The sequence below is a fragment of the Lynx canadensis genome, chromosome C2, assembly GCF_007474595.2.
Source record: "Lynx canadensis isolate LIC74 chromosome C2, mLynCan4.pri.v2, whole genome shotgun sequence".
Classification (NCBI taxonomy): Eukaryota; Metazoa; Chordata; class Mammalia; order Carnivora; family Felidae; genus Lynx; species Lynx canadensis.
In genome coordinates this window covers 104,093,680-104,115,465 of record NC_044311.2, presented here as the reverse complement: position 1 = coordinate 104,115,465, position 21,786 = coordinate 104,093,680, and the positions used below count along the sequence as shown (strand labels likewise).

At 35.9% G+C, this 21,786-nt stretch overlaps 1 protein-coding gene across 3 annotated transcripts in view; it reads right to left on the bottom strand.

The window, feature by feature from the left end:
* Nucleotides 1–3,611: 3,611 nt before the first annotated feature.
* The window catches only part of CD47 (CD47 molecule), a 46,191-nt gene continuing 28,016 nt past the window's right edge, over nucleotides 3,612–21,786 (bottom strand). Inside the window, exons 4-11 of one of the 3 annotated variants that reach the window (XM_030328975.1) lie at nucleotides 17,509–17,616; nucleotides 16,024–16,116; nucleotides 14,906–14,998; nucleotides 13,996–14,088; nucleotides 7,802–7,833; nucleotides 6,388–6,412; nucleotides 5,744–5,776; nucleotides 3,612–3,859 (exon numbers count right to left, since the gene is read on the bottom strand). In XM_030328975.1, coding sequence (XP_030184835.1) covers nucleotides 3,855–3,859; nucleotides 5,744–5,776; nucleotides 6,388–6,412; nucleotides 7,802–7,833; nucleotides 13,996–14,088; nucleotides 14,906–14,998; nucleotides 16,024–16,116; nucleotides 17,509–17,616 — 482 coding nt within the window. In that variant the 3' untranslated portion in view covers nucleotides 3,612–3,854. The remainder of the gene's footprint in view (nucleotides 3,860–5,743; nucleotides 5,777–6,387; nucleotides 6,413–7,801; nucleotides 7,834–13,995; nucleotides 14,089–14,905; nucleotides 14,999–16,023; nucleotides 16,117–17,508; nucleotides 17,617–21,786) is intronic. The other 2 variants (XM_036064297.1, XM_032594760.1) reach the window with 2 other exon arrangements.

Sequence of the window (21,786 nt, the reverse complement as noted above, 5' to 3'; positions counted from 1 at the left end):
AAAGTATCTTGGCAAAGATTGCAGATATTCAAAGCTTCAAACGGTGATAAATTGATTTAATACATATAAAAAAAACCTTTAACGGTAACACAGCTGTAAAACAACTTTGGTCTTTAAATCACTGCAAAAAATGGCTACTGACAAATAGCACACCTTTAATTGCTATGGAAAAAAGCCCCAAGAGAGGATCTTGCACATAGCAACACTGGAGTTTTTTTTATTTAGAAATGGTTAATGGATATTTATATGATGTGGGATCTAAATCTCAACAATGGCTTTTTGTAAATAATGCTCCATTTAATAAAAACAGAAATGTTTCTTTCTCTCATCAACCCTGATAACAACACTTTTAAGATTCCATTGATGTCGCCTTACAGAGAAGCTTATTACAAATGCTCTCTTTTTTTTCAAAAGGCTAAATTTATGGGAAAGCTGGTCTTAAATGATAAGTAAGAGCTGTCAAAAGCCAAAGGCAGGAAAACTTCCTGCTCACTGCTTATCTCTTAAAAGTTACCTGGATTATTATCCCTATTAGCCACAGAAAATGACTTAACAAAGGACCCCACTGGGTGATGGCAGTTAGTGATTTTGAGAATATGACACATGTAAAACTAAAGTTTCTAAACAAACTCTCCATCAAATAAAACATAATAAAAAGATAAAGGGTTGCCCAACAATCATTTCTCCAGTTTCCAATGGCAGGTAAATAAAGGAGTATGCATTTCCATACACATCCCACAGGTCTGTTTTTGAATACCCCCTTTAGGACAAAAAACATCTAGAAGGTGATACAGAGCTTAATTCTTAATGAGATGGAGGAGTTGAACACATCACTTTTTGAGCTTTATTCATTCAAATCACAATTTGGTCATTTACTAAATTGACTGTAGCATCCCAGAATAACCAATACTCTCAAATTTGGGATAGCCCCATTATTTTCATCTTGACATTCTCAGAAATTTAAACAAAATGGACCTGGAGTTTCCAGGTGAAAAATCATCACCTTTTAAGGTTTTCGGAGCATGTGAAATTTGTTGGAAAAGAAAACTATCTAAATCACTCTACTGAAAATAGTAGGGCATCTACACACAGCCAACTCTCAATCATCGAACCTATGTACTGAACATCTAATGTATGCAAAACACTGCAGGAAGAGAAAGGAAAAAAAAAAAAGCTCTTGCCATAACAGAATTTCAACATCAAGTGAGAAGCAAGACAAAAAAACCCACTAGACCTCAGCAGACACACGTGAAGTATTAAGCAAGGTGTTAGATGAAAGAGGGGGGTGGACTACAGAGGAGAGCCAGTAGGGGAGGCAGGGCTCGAGGAGAATGTTTTGAAGGAGACGGAAAAATCAGATTTGGCCAAAAACACTGGAAACGTTGTTGCAAAAATGACAAGGGGTGTCAGAGAATGTACAATAAATAAAATCGAGTGGAAGAGTCGGTGGCAAAAATTGGGATCACTGAGTTAAAAGCAGGTTGTGTGGGGGAGGAACAGATATGTGATGCTCAAAACTAATGTTAATTCTAATTTGGTGGAACAAAAAAAATCGGGAGCCCACTACACGTCTGATTTAAAGAGAATGACCTGGCCCAATGATGGCCAAGCAAGAGGGCTCCCGCTGATGTGGTCCCTTTTCCAGAGAAGCTGACAACTAGTAAGAGCGAGAGTTGATGTCACCTGGCATCTCTCCTGCTTCCTCTGTGCGTTGTCTAGGGCAGTGAGTGCCTCAAAAGACAGGCAGCATTAAAGAGAACACAAAGGATGGGTGGGTCCCAAGACTGAACCCCAAAGAAATGAGAGTTTATTGCATATTAAAAGGTACAACCTTAGTTTATAAAAAAGTTTACTATAAAGGTTTTCATGCCTTTCTTTTTCTTAATAGAGAATAGGTATCTGGATCGTTTTCAAGTTCATCTGCTTTTCTCCTCCCTTCATCAAAACTGATTTCTAAAGTAACAAACAATATAGTAAAATATAAATATTTTCAGAGGGAAAAAGAGCAGCAAGAGCCATCAGATTTATATAAAGGAACACAGCTCTCTCTACATATGATAATATTTTGGACAGCAACACACTTAGGAAAGAAAAACAAAAAAAATTTTTTTCAAGAAGAGCTGTCCTCATCGTTTGTTCGGTTTTCTGAGAAGCATCAGCAGGTCATAAAATTGAGGTTTGCCATGGGCAAAACCATTTGGTCCCAACGTGAAATATGAAAATTAATTTGGCATAAAAGAGGCACATGGGAACAGTTAGTGGACTAAGAAATAACTATTAGTAATGTAACTACAGATATGAATGTCTTATTAGACAGACAGGAAGAATTACTAGTATTTTTAGAAGGTATTGTGAGCAGTCAAAAAGCTTGGCAAATTACCTAGAAGTTTTTGAAGTTTTAAATGATCAAATATTCGCATCAAATATAATTCCATCCAATAAAGATCTTTTAAAATGTTTTTACTAAGAGCATGAAATTAACATTTGCTCTCCTGTGGGTACCCACTGTTGTCCACACAGAAGATGCACGTGCCTACCTTATACATGTGCACACACACACACACACACACACACACACACACACACAGAGGGAACCGAGTGCTAATAATCTAAGAGTACTCCAGGTGATCACAACGGTCAGAATGTTAGTTTTCTTCTAATGGGGGTAGGAAACGTGGGGGTTTTGTTTTACTTTCCAATCTTAGGGTAAGGGGCTTACGGAGGCAGGACTACAGGAGGGAGATGATGAGTGTTTATCATGCAACACAGACACAACAGTAACAAAACCACCCTTCCGAGGGCTGGCTTGTTGGCCTGACGGTGACACGTTATATTGCCATGCAGGAGACTCACAGTTCAAATCTCAATCTTGGTTTTTCATGCCCCAGATCAGAAAAGAAGTGAAGAAACATTGTAGATTGTGCCTTCAAATCCGAGGAAGGAAATACATATGTTACAACCATCGCTACTTTTGCTGAAAAGTGTGAACATAGTTCTCTGAAAATAAGTCTGGCTCCTTTCTGCAATGATGCTACCATGTCACGTGTCACGGGACCATGTTCAAAGAGGAGAAAAGGTGCTACATCTTGTACAGCAGAAGCAAATAACAGGAGGACAAGACAGGGTTTAAAGGGTTGTGTGAGTAAGAGATAAACACATTCATCAATAAAATTACCCTAACTCTGAAAAGGATTCATCACACGGTATGCTGAAGGAAGAATGTGTGAATGGCAACCCCCAAGAATGAAGACCATGGTCTCCTGCCGGAGATGTAGGCGGCATTCAAGATGTTCCCAACCAAACTCCTATCTGTACTTAAATTTGCTATTCCTTTGACCCAGAAGTCCCAGAAACCTTACTCGGCTAACACCAGCCATGACTGCCAAAGTGGCTGTGAACCCGAGTCTGCTAAGGTTCTGTGGAAGCCACTGTTCTTCACAGATCTCCCTGGGAAACCAACAGGTTAGCGTCAGGTGATTCTCAACCTCGAACCAATTCAAACTGGTAAACTACAGTCAAGAGGCCCTAAGATCTGAAAGGCATCATTCTTGGAAATTAGCCACTCTACCCTTGCCCTTTACTGAATAAAAATAACAACAAAAAACTGGATCTCAATTGGGCACACAACACAGATAATAATTCTTTTATTAACTAAATTACAAATGCTTTGAATAAAAACTTAACTGTAACAATCATTTAAGGGTCAAAGATTTACTTTCTCCCACAGATGAGAACCAGTAATTTTTCTTGTTTTCTTCTCCTGAACAGTGAATCAAGGCCATGGTGCTTAAACACAATTGTATTCCTTTCATGTCTTACTACTTTCCAAATCAGAGTCCATCACTTCACTTCAGTTACTCTGGAAAATTGAAAAATGAACATATAATCATTATTCCTGTCCATTTTCTATGCATTAACAAGTTGATGAATTTTTAAAAATTAAAAGTTTCAGATATACAGCATCTAAAAATAAAGAAAAAGTGTTTAATCTTAGATTTACAAAGGTCACAGATGTAAACCGGGTAAATCATTAGCCTTTTTAGTTGTAGTAAGTAAAAGGCCAATGCCACATGAAAATAAAAATCAACAAAGTCTGATAATCTCAGTTGGCTGGGTTGGCTGAGAAGCCAAGAGATGTTGGTTTTTCAATGCAAAAGATATTGACCACAGAATAATATTCTATCACATTCACTTTAGACCTACATCATTCATTTGATGTAAGTGAAATAAACATGCGAGTAGGTGCAAGTGAAAGAGAAAACGGGATTGTGGTCCTTAGAAAGACAGTCTGAAACTGAGGAGGCAGACACACTGTGAGGGCCTGGAGCCCACCAGAAAGATTTAAAAAAAGGTTAAAAAAAAGAAAAAAAACAAGAACAAATTCTGAACAGCTAAATATTAGCAAAATTAAGGGAATTTCAAAGATCATCATAGACTTTGTATGCTATGAACACACAAAAACTGCTGTATCTACTGACATGGTGGTTCCAAAAAAAGTCACATGAAATTAATAAAGGAAAATGCACTTGAGGTTCTTATACTAGTTTTCTGAAAACAGAGAAAAGGAGTTTCATTTCTTTATACAACTACAGAAGAATCACATGGCAGAAGAAAAAGAGCAAAGAAATAAAAACAAAACAAGAGAATGTAAACATGGACGAACTATGCCACAATTCCAGGTACCAGTTCTTTTTTTGAATGTCACTTAGTTTATTCCTACCCACTGCAAAATTTTTTTTTATTAGGAAGGTGGTGGTTGGTAAATAAAACAGACATTTTTGTAGTAAAGGCTGTGGCTACAACACAAACCTACAAAAGTGGAATCGTTCTGTGATTCCTTGTTGAACACAGCCTAACCATTGTTTTAAACTTTGCCCACCAGTACACAATTGGTGTGTTTTTAATCTTATGCAAAAATTAATTGCACTCATGGGAATATAGCCTCTTGTGTTAAATGCTGCACTTTGCCACAGAGGTGAGGAGGTTAAAGCAGTAAAATAGCACACTATTTACATGATCAAGGAATGACTAAATATCAAAGGTATGAAGAAATGTTTGATAAGATAAAAACATACAGTTATTAAAATATTAACAGAATTGAAGTATCACAGCATCTTCAAGCAAAATCAAAATGAATACTCATAGCACTCAATATGTCCGACTTACTTATCTTTAAAAACTAGCAAATGTCTTTGAAATAATCAATACAAAACAGAAGTGATTAGCCCAGAGTTCCAAAACAAGAAGCAAAAGCTGAGTGACTAAACATTTCTTTTTAAATCCTTTTTCAAATGGTTACAACTGAGGCCCTAGTTGGAAAAGCAGAGATATTAAGTCCCCATGAATTAAATGCAACAAATCACCAACACAAGCACAAAAGAAACCCTGTCAAGATGATAAAGATTTGTGCCAGATTATCTATGTGTCTTCTAAAAATCATTTTTAAAAGTTACAGGCACCAGACATTGTAGCTGAAAAATGTTTTTAAAAAAGCAGTAATTTCTCTTTGCTACAAGCAGTAAGACTGTAAAGTCTGATTAGTGACACCCTACAGCTTTTATATCACTGGTTTTGCAACTTTTAAGAGTAGCTTTAAGTTTTATAAATCAAAAAATGTAGACCTTTATGATTTGACAGTGTCCCTTTTATATACAAAAAAAGCATACTTTAAAGAAGCCCTTTTATTTCTTTTCAATGTTCCTATTTTAATCAATCTATAATTGCAGGTGCATTTTACACTTACCATCATTCATCATTCCTTTTGATTCTTTAAATGCTAAGAATTAGTAACAAGCCAAGCAGTTAGTAAGGTTCAACAATTAGAAATCATTTCTAAATAAATATCCAGTAATATCATGCTAACTATTCCACAGCTATGAAGACAAATTAATTTTAAGTCTATTACTTTATTACAAAAGCATGTCTGTGGCTCATATCCAGACTCTCAAAGGAAACAATGTCAGTTGGGAACATAGATCTAGGTTTAGGGAGAAAGAAAGTGAGATGCTTGGGTCTCACTACATGATGACAGTCTGTATCTGAATTTGTAAATCAGAAACTGAAATTAATTGAGATTCTTTTCTATCGGCTAATATAAGGCAATGGTCTTCTTGCCTAAGTATTGCTTGGCCAGTGCAAGCAAGGACTGGAGAGATACTGAGGAGTGCGTTTTTCTCAGAGGTAAGAACATTACAATAGTAATACTCTTAATTATTGTTTTAATTATTATATTAATTATAATAATCAAGAAAAGAGAGGTCAGGCAAGAAAAAAATGGGATTTTTTTCCCCAGGCATAGATGGAGCATTCTAACTGCTTTGGGGCCAGTTCAAATTATCATCTGGTAATGGATCAAGAAGAATATACAAGTTTGTAATAACCACATACCATTAAGGGGTTCCTCTACAGCTTTCTGGAAAATATTTAAAATATATTTATGTAAAAATAGAATTTATTTCATGTCCTTTTATACTAAAATTTATATATGCTAACATTTAAACTCTATAGTAAAGAGTGAATCCTATAGGCTAAAAACAAAGTAAGGCAATAAAAGTTAAGGAAACAAAGATTGCCAAGTTTACCTGATAGTTTAATAATAACTATTAGTCTTTTAATATTTTTCTATGCAGAATTTCCCACCCACTCTGCCTCTTTCAGTTCAAGAAATTCAAACTTCTCAAAAAAAGTGCAAACATAAATAGCAACACAATAATAGATAATACAGTTAAACAAGGGGGGAGACAAAAACACAATCATTTTCAAATCATGCAAGTTGAACTCAGTAACAAGGAAAAAAAATGTGTTAAGATTTAAGGGTCCAATGGTTGCATTATCTCTAACAGGGGCACTTTAAACACTGCTGGCTTGGCTGTTGGTGACCAATGTAGCTACAGCCCCAATCTTTTCAGAATAAACACCCGTGGAAAGATGCACCCTCAGGCCCTCCTTGCCTATCAGGCATGTCTGTGGAAGCCTGTCAGACTCAGGAGTATATGTAATCTCCACTTCCTGCCACAGACAAGAGTCTCAATTTTGGCATTTCAGATAGAGCTACTATTATTCCTTCTAGGAAGGTGAGTACAGTATAGTCCTCTCCAGGTCTTCTTTCCATAAAATAGTTCTTGGGCCTGTCACATGATAATTCTCTACACGGGTTTTTTCACCTGCTCATTTATCTGGTTTATTTCCTAATTTGTTCCTTTTCTTGGAATTTTCTTAGATAGTTTTTAAGGTATCCAAGATAGAGTAAAAACTATAGTACAGTTTGGAGGAAGAAAAATGCTTCTAAAATGAGGGAAGAAGGGAAACGAATCATAATTCAGAACAGATATATTTCAGCAATATGTACATTTATTGCATAGATTATTTTTAATGAAATCAATTTCATACAAATCTCTCGCTCTCATTTTAAAAGCCTGAAGTAACATTTTGTATACCTACATCAAATGGAGCCAATAGGTGAGGCAATATACTGGAATCAGCTTCCTTCAGCAGAGATAATAACCATTATTCTTACACAGAAACTTTCCAGTTCTGAGAAAGTGAGAAGTCACTTGAGAAATTATTAGCACAATGTTAAGGAATCACTGATTCTGTCCTACTGCAACTAAAACGACCAGATATATTTTAAAGTAAGTTGGATCTACTCATGCAAAAGTCATGAAATTACTTCAGTGTTCTCTTAATCTGATGGTATACACTGAACAGAGAGCAAAAGGCTTTAGTATCTATCTCAATTATCATTTCTCAGTCAAAACCATCAACTGATCATTCCAAATTCATTTAAGAAAGTTTAACTTACCCTAGGAGGTTGTATAGTCTTCTGATTGGAAGCTGATATAATTAAAAATTGAGAAAATAAATTTAATACGTCAAGGCAATATAATGTTTAATCTCAATGACTATTAATGGTTAATTTCAAATGATTTTATGCATTGATAGAATATAATGATCAAATGACCCACCTACATCAAATAATAAACCAATACATTCTCTCATTTGTACAGGCTATATTTCTCCTAAATCAGCCATTTGTTAAACTTCTTGGTGAAAAATGCTGTCTATCATCTATTCATCCCCACTGTGGACTCTATACCCCTCCCCACTCAACCCAGCCAGAATGTGGACAGAAGGTGGCAATGACCAATCTTCACCTCTACTCCACTGCCTGCCCTTATTAGCTCCCTGTTCTCATTCCTTGTGACCCAGTCTTCTCTTCTGCTTCCATCTTTCCAGTTTTCAATGCTCCAAACAGCTAACAAACTGAAAAAAAATATTCAGATCCCTCGGAGTTCAATGAATTCTCCCAGCAGTTAGTTTTAGCCACAATCAACCTCTTCTCCATGTACTCTTTCTCAGTTTTCCAAGTTACCCTTTGCACTGTTTCTGAGTGGACTGGTTAATGAAGGAATACAGGGCATGGAGAAAGAGAAAGGGGGAAAAACATTTACTTCAGTTGCATAGGGAGAAAGAGAGAACTTCGTTACAAAAGCCAAGTGAGAAGGACCCAGCGCAGCGGAAGCCAGTCCTAAATCAGAGTCCTATATGTATGAAAGCATGAACCAGCAACATCCTGTGAACAGGCTGGTGGGAGGGTAATGCTATGGGATAGTCAATTACATTATCCTGTGGATTGGATGGAAGGCTGAATTTGCTTGTGAGCTACTGATGCAGGGCCCCAGAACCGCTCTAGTGTTCTGTGCTCTTTACTTACTACCATTCCTCCTCCACATTCACCCCTACCAAGCTTCCAAAGCTGATGGGCAATGGGAGTGAGACCCCACGCAAGGACAGCCAATGTAGAAACCAGCCAGAAGCCAACAGGCTCTCTCAAACAGAGACCATGGGGACTAACTAGCCTGAAAAGTTTTTCTCTCCCACTGGGACCTGAAGAGGAGAAAGAGAAAGTAGACCAGAAAGTTGGTGATGGAAAGGAAGGTGACAAGGAGACAGAAAGCAAGCTGGGAGAGAAGCTCAAAGATTAGAGACAAACATAAGAGAAACTACCAAGGAGAAGACAAGAACAAAATATAAGATGAGGCCATAAAGGAGAGGATGAGCTCTTAGGGAAAGAACCAGAAAGGAACTCACAGTATAATCTGCAGATGGGCACTGACTAACTCTTGTTACTCAGAGGGCAACACGATGATTCAGTTTGTAGAGATGTATCAGAACTTTCTAATTCCTAAATGGCTTACTGTCTCAGCCCCTGTGAGGTCTGGTTATATCTCAGTTCTCAAGAGATCCCCATCTCTGCTAGTGTCACGTGTGGCTTTAAAGTAAATCTCCCTTACAGGAGGCACGGGGGCAGCGGTGTGGTCCTTGCAGCCAAACAAAGAAACCACTTTCTAAAGTAGTATGGAGTGAAATGGGTTGGGAATATGGGTGAATCACATTTAGCAGCCTCTCAAAAGAAGCCAAGCAGAATTATAGAACTTCATTAGGGATCATCACAGTAGTTACGTATATATACAAATCACTTCAACTAAACCATGACTCTATGTTCTATCCAAGAAAAGAAAACTGAACAGCTGTGCAAATTTCTGACTGGTAGCGTGAAGGATCAGAGGTAAGATTTTAGAGCTATATTTTTGAAATCATAAATTTATTTATCAGGATTAACATTAAGAACTTCCAAGTAACTCCTTTTCTATCCTAATAATGTGTAAAGAATAGTTTCTGAGTTCCAATTCTCAGGTCCAGGGAACATCACATTTTGGCTAGACCATTCTGGAAAATAAGAGCTGGGATACCAGTCAGCTGTGCTCTCCCTAGTAGTAGTATAAAACCCAGAAGTGCAAAAGCTAATTTGAGTTTTCACTTGAGTTAATTCTCTCCCACACACATATGACCGAGGTGACAAAATGGCTGTGGTTTATCTGTTCTTACCATGCCTAAGGCACTACACACATACATACATATGTGTATATGTGTGTGTGTGTGTATGTAGTCACATATATATGTAGTTTAAATACATATATTTATTTATTTTTAAGCCACAAGCTTTAAGGATTCCATATGAACCCCCTTGCAAGGTTTCTTCCTGATTTGTTCTTCTCTCCCTGAAACATCTGATGACATGACACAAATATATTTCTACATTTTGAATTCTCAGAAATATTTTTCCTACTGATAGCAGACCTACCTCTTCCTAACATCCTAACAGTGAACTATAAAATATCACTTATATATATTCATTCCATGTCATTCTAAAACAAGTGATATGTTGTGATAAATCTGGTTTTTGATTACTAGTAGGTTGATTTATAACAAAACATAATTATATGTCTTTATACTGAACTGGTAATGGCTTAAAAAAAAAAGGAAAACAAAATGAACAAGTATGGACTCTTATAAATAATGGATATAAATGCCCCATATAATCAACAAGCCTAATTCTAGTGAGTTTAGTTAGCAGTATTTAATTTTCTATGTGATTCACATTATTCTTGTTTCCAACCCCAATTTCATTTTGTAAAACTTAAATACTTCCAGTAATAAAAAAAAAAATCCAACAGTTTCAAAAGACCATAAAAAGTGAAAGTTAAAATCTTACTTCTAAAGTAACAATTAAGGCTACAAATTTAAACTTGGAAATAATAAAAATAACAAAGTTAAAATTCTCATAGGGCCATTAACTTACTCTTAAAAAAGATAGCTTGGATTTTAACAACAACAAAATCTGAGAATTTTATTGCATTTAAGACACATTCATTAAGCTTTTCCAAAATAGAGCACAATGAGTAAAATTTATTTTGGAAACACAATTACTTGCCCCCTGATAAAAATGCTAAAATTTGCAACCTTAATGTTACATATACTGATATTTACACACTCAGATTATATAAGAAAAACACACTAATTTTCCTATTCTACCACATTATCTAAAGAGCAACTTTTCTGTACCTTTTCTCTTCTTGCCCTTCAACTGACCGAAGGTGTGCCTCTGAATTCTGGCATTAGACAAGTTGATTTGGAAAGTTAATTTAGAATATTCTCAAAATGTCAATAAAATTGGACTAAATTCTTAACATGTAAATATTTATATGCTAAACTATGATAAAGAAAAAATTGGGGGAACTCTTTTAGGATTTTACTTTCACTTCGATTTTTCACATGAGAACAGTATGTGTGTTACTACACTGGTTTCCCAAGCTTCTTTGGGAGATAAGCTATGGAGAAGGGAGAGACAGGACCCAGGAGGTGGTAGCTAGACAATGCCTATTTCCACCCGAGTCGGCATTCCAGACCTGTTGGCAATTCTACTGAACATCATTATTTGTTAGACATGGAAGGCATGGGGAGCAAGGCAATAAAAGGGAGGATGATCCAGGGGTGCCTGGTGGCTCAGTCGGTTAAGTGTCTGACTTCAGATGAGGTCATGATCTCACAGTCCTTGAGTTCAAGCCCCATGTCCAGCTCTGTGCTGACAGCTCAGAGCCTGAAGCTTGCTTCAGATTCTGTGTCCCACTCTCTCTGTCCCTTCCCCATGTGCGTGCGTGCTCTCTCTCAAAACTAATAAGCAAACATTTAAAAAAAGGGAGGATGATCCAGACAATGAGGAATAAACAGAACAAAGAGCCATCAAAGACACCTAATACTACATCATGTTGTAGGAATATTGAGGAGAACATTGTATTCTCAAACATTCACACAGAGCAATGTAACTAGCAGTATCAACTTCAAGAACTACACAAATGGGGACTGGAATACTCAACAAAAATAGAATATGTATCAACATTCATAATGTGATGCTCATGATAGCTACTACCATTGGGCTGAGAGGTCTTCATTGTATTTTATGGACCTGTGAGTCATGAACTAAGAAAATTTCATTGAGGAAACAACTCTGATTTATGAGAACACATAAACCAAAGATAGGGAGATTTTAGTTAAGTATTTTGTTTATCTAACAAGCATTAACTAGATAGGGACAAAAGAATATGTAACAAAACTGAACTCAATGATCAGTCAGCAAAAGCTGAGGTTAAGAAACAAAGGTAAAGTTTCTTTGACAATATTATGTAAGCCATATGGAAAATTATTTGACTAACAATTCAAGGTTCATATAATTTTTGAAACACAGTAAAGTTCACCTAAAGCAGAACACTGATTTTTTTTTTACTCTATTATTTGGCAACTTTTGATTATTTTGACAAAATTTTTAAGAGTCTGGTTTACTGCTTAAATAAAAAAAACAACTTTTTTTTTTTAATTTTTTTTTTTCAACGTTTATTTATTTTTGGGACAGAGAGAGACAGAGCATGAACAGGGGAGGGGCAGAGAGAGAGGGAGACACAGAATCGGAAACAGGCTCCAGGCTCCGAGCCATCAGCCCAGAGCCTGACGCGGGGCTTGAACTCACGGACCACGAGATCGTGACCTGGCTGAAGTCGGACGCTTAACCAACTGCGCCACCCAGGTGCCCCAAAAAACAACTTTTTTAAAGGGATACTAATGTAAACCAATTGTAGGGAACATTTTTAGCTTAAATCAGACAACATACTACCTAAAAGCATCTGCCTCTATGTATAAAAAATAAGAATTTATATAGACATCTGTTATTTGAAAATTGGCAGATTAAATATGAAATTCAAAAAAATTAGCTAATTCCAACTTACTAACCATTTATTTTAAAGGTAGTAAAAACAACATGGAAGGATCCAGAGTGTATAATGCTAAGTGAAATAAGTCAGTGAGAGAAAGACAAACACCATATGATTTCACTGATATGTGGAATTTAAGAAACAAAAACAAAGGAAAAAAGAGATAACAAAAATAAGATTCTTAATTATACAGAACTGGTGGTTACCAGAGGGGATGTGGGTGGAGGATGGGGGAAATAGGCAAAGGGAAGTAAAAAGCACACTCCTCATCATGAGCACTGAATAATGTATAGAACTATTGAGTCATTAATATTGTGTACCTGAAACTAACATAACACTGTATGTTAATTATACTGGATTTTAAAAATTAATTAATTAATTAATTAATTAAAAGGTAGCAAAAGCCTAAATTTTAAAGCTCCATGTTTTTATTATATTCGTTTCGTTGCTGTTGTTGTTGTTTTGGGAGGTTTTATTTTATTTTATTGTATTGTATTTTTAATTTTATTGAAATCCAAGTTAGTTGACATATAGTGTGTTAATGGTTTCAGGCATAGAATTTAATGATTCATCACTTACATATAACACCCAGTGCTCATCCCAACAGTGCCCTTCTTGGTACCCATCACCCATTCAGCTCATCTCCCCTATTCCCCTTCCCTCCAGCAACCTTCAGTTTGTTCCCTATATTTAAGAGTCTCTTAAGTAAAAATATTTTAAAGTCAAGTAAAGTCAAAAGACACTGTTCTTTTAACAAAAGTGACAGATTTTGAATTTCAACCTGTCTACTTAGGGGAGCCAAGGTCTATAAACAATCTGCAAGAAGAGCAAGTAACAACTAGGTCTCTCATAGAAACAATGGGACAATTAAAAACCTTTTTCTATTAGAATGAATCTTTGCCCCACTTCAGGCTCTGTGCTGACAGCTTAGAGCCTGGAGCCTGTTTCAGATTCTGTGTCTCCCCCTCCCTCTGCCCCTGTCCTGCTCACACTCTGTCTCTTGTCTCTAAAAAAGTGGGTAAACGTTAAAAAAAAAATAAAAATAAAAAAATAAAAAATAAAAAAATATAAAACGAATCCTCAATATTTTCTCCTTTTAGCTAGTATAGTTTATACATTCTAAAACATAAAGCCATTTTTTAAAAAATAGTTTATAATCTAAAATTGTCATTAATTCATATTACTTCTACCCTCTTTCATTACCCCCAAATCATTCCAATTTTATTATTTAAGAAATACAGCTGCATTCATGATATATTCTCGTTTTTGGGAATACTGATAAATTTCTTTAGTCAAACCGTAAGAGCCAATCAAAGCATTACATTCGTTATATTTCAATTATATAACTGAAATTCTCGGCACAGGCTAACAAAAAATAAGATTGACTTACCAAAAAGTTTCATATAAACTAATCCAAGTAATTCTGCTAGAGCTATAATACCCAAACCTGAAATCAGAAGAGGGCCGTTCACTGGGGTGCACTCTGTAAAAACAAGTGAGATTTTACATTAAAAATCTACATGAAATAAGTTATCTTTTTAAAAGAACAAACAACAATAAATCAAGTTTTAAGGAGAGTAAGTCTTTTTCTAATTATTAAGAAACAAAAACTACCTACATATATTCATCATTATTAACTCAGTGAAATGCCTCCAAATTATTAAAAGACAAAAGATTTTGTTTGCATAACATGTGCCTTATCACATCAAGACTAATAGAAAATAGTGTGTAAAGCCTTAAGTTCCAACCAATTAGAGGCTGGTTATTTAAAAAATTCTCCCACAAATATAGGCACAGCAGTTTGGCTGCTAGAATAATCAGCCCACAAGCCATATACAGCCAATATTCTCATGGCAATATGGAAAGCACTATTCTCAGTGGGGAAAAAATGAGAGTTAAAAAAAGAAAGCTCACAAAGCCCACAACACCAAATGCTGGCAAGGATGTGGAGCAACAGGAACTCTCATTCATTGCTGGTGGGAATGCAAAATGGCACAGCCACTTTGTAAGATAGACTGGCAATTCGTTACAAGCTAAATATGTTCTTAACATAACAACCCAGCAATCACACTCCTTGGTATTTACTTAAATGGAGTTGAAAACTTATGTCCACACAAAAACACGCACATGGATGTTTATAGTAGCTTTATTCTTAATCATCAAAAACTGAAAGCAGCAGGATGTCCTTCAATAGGGGAATGGATGAATGGATAAAGAAGAAGGAGAGGAGGAAGAAGAGCTCTGTCCAAGAGAAATCTGTAGTAAGAAAAACTGGGATGAGAGAAGAACGTAACCCTTACCTGAGACACAGAGGCTTAGTCCAACCACAGAGAGCACATAGCCCAGTACCTGAAGGATCAATATGGCGATGGTGAAGGAAGACATCCAAACACCTGAAGAAAGAAAAAGTGGGTTGAGAGCATTTAAGAAGCAATCATACCGACTTGTATTTTGTGCAATCAAAAATAACATCCAGTGACCATACACTGACTCTGGATTTCCTTATGAGATGCTCGATTCTTTCCCAACGATTTAAACTTTGCCTTTTCACACAAGTAGTCTGTTCCAGAGTCACACGTTCAGCAGTCTTTTATTTTCACAGTGAGCTGAGCTGGACTGGTGCTTTTTACCCCAAACCTTAGAACAATGCTGCTTTTACCACATTTGTGCATTTTACAGTATGAATGGCTATTATGCGTGACTTCACCACATGCACATAAAATTACTCTAGCAAAGAGAACCATTATGCAAAACATGCTGCTGTAAACATCATAACCTCTGTCTCGTGTGCCTAGATCCGTGATTTTATAACAAATTAATAACTTTCCAATGTACACCAAGCCAGAGATAAGCTCAAAGACGGAGTTAAATGTGCAAATAGGAAAAAACAGACTGTAATAATAACAAAAATATGTTAGTGATTGACTCCAAAAATGCAGTGAAGATTATACCAATTACAATTTGGATACTTGCATCATCTTTTAAAACTACAATGTTGAGATTTGGCAATAACTAAAAAAGATATATTTCTATTTATAATCGATAACCCTAATTTGTAGAACTATTTTTTAAGACAGGCTTAGCAAAAGAAGAGAAAGGGCATGTTTAATGTCTGCTTATAACTTGAAAAAACTGATATAAAAATATGAAGATAATCATTAAGAAATTATATAACATAATTTTAAAAATCCACTGGCTAGCATCAAATATATATGAAAATTACTTTTTATTAAATAATAGAATGCCCTGAAAACCTAAGCTAACCTTAAAATTAATCCACACAGGGAAAGTGTTACTAAGAACATAAGCCGACTTTTATTAAGTTGTGAAAAAAAGAAAATCATACAAGAAATATTTTAACCAAAAATGTTTTCAAAAAGAAAAAGGTAGACAAAATCATGCTATAACATATACTTACCTATCATAAACACACAGTACTGAAGTAATATTAAAATCACTGTAGGAACCACAATTAAACCAAGTCCACAAGAATTCTTTGTTGAATATTCACCTGTTAATAAAAATAACATTAAAAATATTATCCTGTGTACTTCCTACTTTACAGGAAGTTAAAGTACTCAAAGTTACTAAGTGTATTAATCTCAATACTACTCTTACAAACTGCAAAAGGTTCAAAAATATATTTCTCCCAAAACTTCACACAAAACAACTATTTTTTAATTTTATTTTTTAATGTTTTATTTATTTTTGAGATAGAGACAGAGCGTGAGCAGGGGAGGGGCAGAGAGAGAGAGAGAGACACAGAATCCAAAGCAGGCTCCAGGCTCTGAGCTGTCAGCACAGAGCCCAACGTGGGGCTTGAACTCACAAAACGTGAGATCATGACCTGAGCTGAAGTCAGACACTCAACTGACTAAGCCACCCAGGCACCCCACAACTATTTTTTTATTAAGACCAAACTTAAAACATCTACTAAATGTCAACATCTAAGTCTCAACATGTGGAAACCTTGACTTGGCTTTGCCTCAACTACCCACAGAATTCCAGTGAGAAACTTGGGAGTCCCTCTTACTATTCCCTTTACTTGCTGTGTTCAATCTGTCCCAAAGTCAAAACAGTTGTTCTTTCAAGTTATCTTCTCAACTCTTCTCGTCCTCCCGGTGTCCTAACTCCAGAGGCAAACAGAGCTGCCAAATTTATGTTCCTAAACAGTACACTGTACTGTATCTAGCTCCAAAGCAATGACAGATCTCTCCAGTCTGCACTGTGGGTCCCAGCTCATATCTGCCATCTTTCCATGTGCTGCACTCCCTTTCTTCCCCCTTCCACTCCCATCTTCCAAAAACAAGTGGTTTCAGGTAGAATTGTTTCCTACACCCATCCCCACTTCCAGGTCTTGGCAAATGAAGTCTGCCTCTGCAGTGGGGTGAATGATGGCCCTAAAGATACATCCACCTCCAAATCCCTGGAGCCTGTGAATATTAACTTCTATGGCAAAAGAATATTACATTATATAGCAAAGGATGATTCAGTTAAGGATCCTGAAAGGAGGAGTTTATCCTGGATTATCCAGGTGGGCCCTAAATGTAATGACAAGTGTCTCTGTAAGACAGGCAGAGAGAGATTTGACAAAGACACTACTGCGGCAGCAATGGAAATTATGGTGCCATAAGCCAAGGAGCTACAGAGTGCCAGCAAACATCAGAAGCCAGAAGAGGCAAAGAATGGTTTCTCCCCAAGAGCCTCAGGAGGGATTATGGTGTTGAGGACATCTTTAGTTCAGCTTTATGGCCTCCAGAACTGTGAGAAAATTTCTACACTTTTAAGACACCCCCTTTGTGGTAATGTGTGTTACAACAGCCCTATGAGCCCCCCCCACCCCACTGCCCCCGGGTCCTCATTTCCATCAATCCTGCCTCACTCATATAACTGTGTATCTTACCTGGGACAAAAAGAATGGCTCCGACAATGACAGCTATAGTGAGCACTAGTCCACCAACAAATAAAAGAATGGTTTTCTCCTTCATGAGACTGGATTTATATTTAAGCGCTTAAAAAAAAAACAACACAAAGAATTACATGAACCCAATCACAAAAAGTAAAGCCATTTCTGTAACATATGAAATGCAGAGATAAACTGTAACTTACTGTAACTGAATAATCTTTGAGGAACAACTCCCTCCTATCATGTGAAGCTACCTCAAATCTTTTTCATAAGTCATTATCTAAATTATTGTCATGGCAGTATAAATATGGGTACTAAATTTAAAGGTGATGCTTTATTCCCCTGTATTTAAAGAATGAAGGTATATACATCAGGCTTTCTAAATTAAGGCATCATTAACATTTTGGGCCAGATAACTCTGTTCCGTGTATTATACAATGTTTAGTATCCCTGGCTTCTACACACTCTATGCCATGAATGGCCCCCCAGTTGTGTCAATCAGAAATGTCTCCAGACATTGTCAAATGTCCCCTGAGGAACAAAACTGCCTCAGGTTTACAATTGATATACATACACTGATGAGAAATAACTGGCTACTTAGTAAAATATAAAATTAGGAAAGCATTTGGAATTCTAGATTGTTTTGAAAAAGTAGAATAAACACTAGACACATCAGACCCTTTTGGTATCCTGAGGGTAAAACATGTTTACATTGTTCAATTAAAATAATTGTATAAAAATAAACTACGAATACTCAATAGCACTCATCATATGTGTTCCTGTTTTTGGTGCTAGCTTTATTGTCAAGTATCTAATACCTTCCTTGAAAGAATATAATGGATAAGCCTAAAAATATTAGAGTTGCCCCCTGAAACAACACAGGTGTTGGGAGCACTGACCTCCCTCACCATCTGCAGTCCAAAATCCAAGTATAAAACTTTTGACTCCCCCAAAACTTCACCACTAATAGCCTATTGTTGACTAGAAGCCTCACTAATAACATAAACAGGCGATTAATACATATTTTGTATGTTAGGTGTATCATGTCCTGAATTATAAGAAAGTAAGCTACAGAAAAGGAAATATTAAGAAAATCATAAGGAAGGGAATATATATGTATATATAGCATTGGACCATAAAAAATCCACATATAAATGGACCCACAGAGTTCAAACCCATGTTGTTCAAGAGTTAACTGTATTTCTTTTGCTATACATTCACCTTTTGGGTTCTGTTTTGGCTAATATTAATTTTTCACCAAGAAAGTTGTTAAAGTAACCTAAAAGGAGGCTGAGTAGCAGAGTGTATGACAGAAATTCTGCTGTGTTTCATACACACAATATTTTCCATGCCATTAATCAATGGGTGACTGAACTGAGGTGAAGATTTTTTAAATGTTATATTTAGCATTTAATCTGCTTCAACTAAAATGACAAACTATAAATATATATATTTATACATTATTAATTATAAATATGTTTATTTATAATTAAATATAATTTTAAAAACAACAAATAAACCCTTAAATGACCATAACAAAATCTATGTATAAGGTATTATAACCTAGGATTCCATTATAATCTATGGTTAAGATGTTAAGATACAATGCAGGCACCTGAAGATTTTTTAACTCCCTACCTATTTTAGGTTGTTATCATACTTTAGATTGTAACCTCAACTTTATTCTCTTCAGGGGGAGATGGAAGGCTAAGCAATAACCAGTCCTGAAGCTGAGTAATCAAATCCACGTTCATCAGAAAAGAGAATCAATATGGCAAGTTACCCAAGATTTCATTTGACTCATCCAGCCTTGAAACTTACGTGACTATGATTCAATCATGTTCCTGACTTATTACAGGGCACCAGTGTTCACATCTTCCCTATTTTCTAGGCTCAAACACTGTTTAGGATGAAATTCCATGTATAGGTCACAAAAGGCACAAATATGGTTTAAAAAAAGAAAACTTTCTCTAGACATATGTCAGATTTCTGATTTAATCCCATGCATACTGTTATCTAAATAGAGCCTGAAAGTTCTGCAAAAGGGTTATAAAATAGAAGTTGTGTTTCAAACGTACCTCACAATCAATCAAACATTTATGAGACTCTGGTTTAATTCAACACATAAAAGAGTTACTAAGATCACGTAGCAAGAATTCACCTCGGAGTACAGTACAAATTCATGCAAAGAGGCAGACATATCATTCTTAACAAAAATAAGAGTGTGAACCTCATATAAAATTCTACCTTTTCAGACTCAGAAGAGCTTTAGGAGAAAAATAATGCCAACAATAGTCACAAAAATAAACCACCACTTTTCAAACCTTTGCATATAAATGCACTACATGTTCCAGATAGCTGTTGTTCCTGTTAATTAGTTCAACTACTACTTATTTTCAAGGATACTATCTTCTTCCTTAAATTAAGTAGCCATTTCTATCAAAAATATCAGTGGAGTCTACTTATGTAACCACAGGCAATGAAGCATCTCTATATACCTTTAGTGAACCTATAAAAACAAATTCTTTTGACTCATTTTCTTGCTCACGATGGTGCCTATGCAGGTCCTACAGCAAGTATGGAGAAAGCACCTTGTTGCTAAGTCAGCTGTCAAAGTTTTCAGTGTAGCTAAAAAGTCAGGAATCTGATATAGATGTCAGAGAACCCAATAATCTCAAGGATCTTTTATTGGTAATTTTTTCTGGCCCTTTATTAAGTATAATTACTCTTATTTATCAAACCTATAAAAACTTTAAATGTATCAAAGAAAATAAATTCAAGTAATTTCCCACTTAGCATTAAGATAAAAATGATACAATGTGCCTTTTTTTGTAATTCAAATCTAATAGACTTTTTCTTTTAATATTCTGACAATTTTGTTTCAAATTTTTATTTCAATTCTAGTTAGCCAATAGTGTAATATTGGTTTCAAAAGTAGAATTTAGTTATTCTTCACTTACAACACCTAATGCTCACCACAAGTACCCTCCTTAATGCCCCCTTGCCCATTTACAGCCCATCCCCCTGCCCAGCTCCCTCCATCAATCCTCAGTTTGTTCTCTACAGTAAAGAGTCTCTTATAGCTTGTTTCCCTCTTTTTTTCCCTTCCCACGTGCTGTTTTGTTTTTTAAATCCCACATACAAGTAAAATCATATGGTATTTGTCTTTCTCTGATGACTTTCACTTAGTGTAATACACTCTAGCTCCATCCACATTCTTGTAAATGGCAAGATTTCATTCCTTTTGATGGCTGAGTAATATTCCAGTGTGTGTGTGTCTGTGTGTATCCCACGTCTTCTTTATCCATTCATTGGTCAATGGACATTTGGGCTCTTTCCATAGTTTGTTGATTGTTGATAGTGTTTCTATAAACACTGGGGTGCAAGTGTCCCTTTGAATCTGTATTTTTGTATCCTTTGGTTAAATACCTAATAGGGCAATTGCTGGGCTGTAGGGTAGTTCTATCTTTAACTTTCTGAGGAAACTCCATACTGTTTTCCAGAGTGGCTGCACCAGTTTGCATTCCCACCAACAGTGTAAGAGGGTTCCGCTTTCTCTGCATCCTTGCCAACATCTGTTGTTTCCTGTGCTAATTTTAGCCATTCTGACAAGTGTCAGGTGCTATTTCATTGTGGTTTTGATTTGTATATCCCTGGTGATGAGCAATATTGAGCATCTTTTCATGTGTCTGTTAGCCATCTGGATGTCTTCTTTGGAAAAATGTCTTTTGAGGTCTTCTGCCCATTTCTTAATTGGATAATTTGTTTTTTGGGTGTTCAGTTGGATAAGTTCTTTGTAAATTTTGGATACTAACCCTTTATCAGCTATGCTGTTTGCAAATGTCTTCTCCCATTCCACAGAGTGCCTCTGAGTTTTGTTGATTGTTTCCTTTGCTGTGCAGAAGCTTTTTATCTTGAAGTCTCAATAGTTCATGTTTGCTTTTGTTTCCCTTGCCTCCAAAGATGTGTCTAGTAAGAAGATGCTACAGCCAAGGTCAAAGATGTTGTTGCCTGTTTTCTCCTTTAGGATTTTGATGGTTTCCTGGCTCACACTTAGGCCTTTCATCCATTTTGAATTTATTTTTGTGTATGGTGTGAGGAAGTGGTCCAGTTTCATTCTTCTGACCTTAACTGCAGGCTCTTATCAAACTTCCTGGTTGTTTAGCATAGATTTTTAAAAATCTATGTAATTTTAAAAATCAGCACATGTTAAAAGATTCTCCTCAGCTAAAAGTACTGAAATCAATACAAAAAATAAAATAAGACAGTAACACT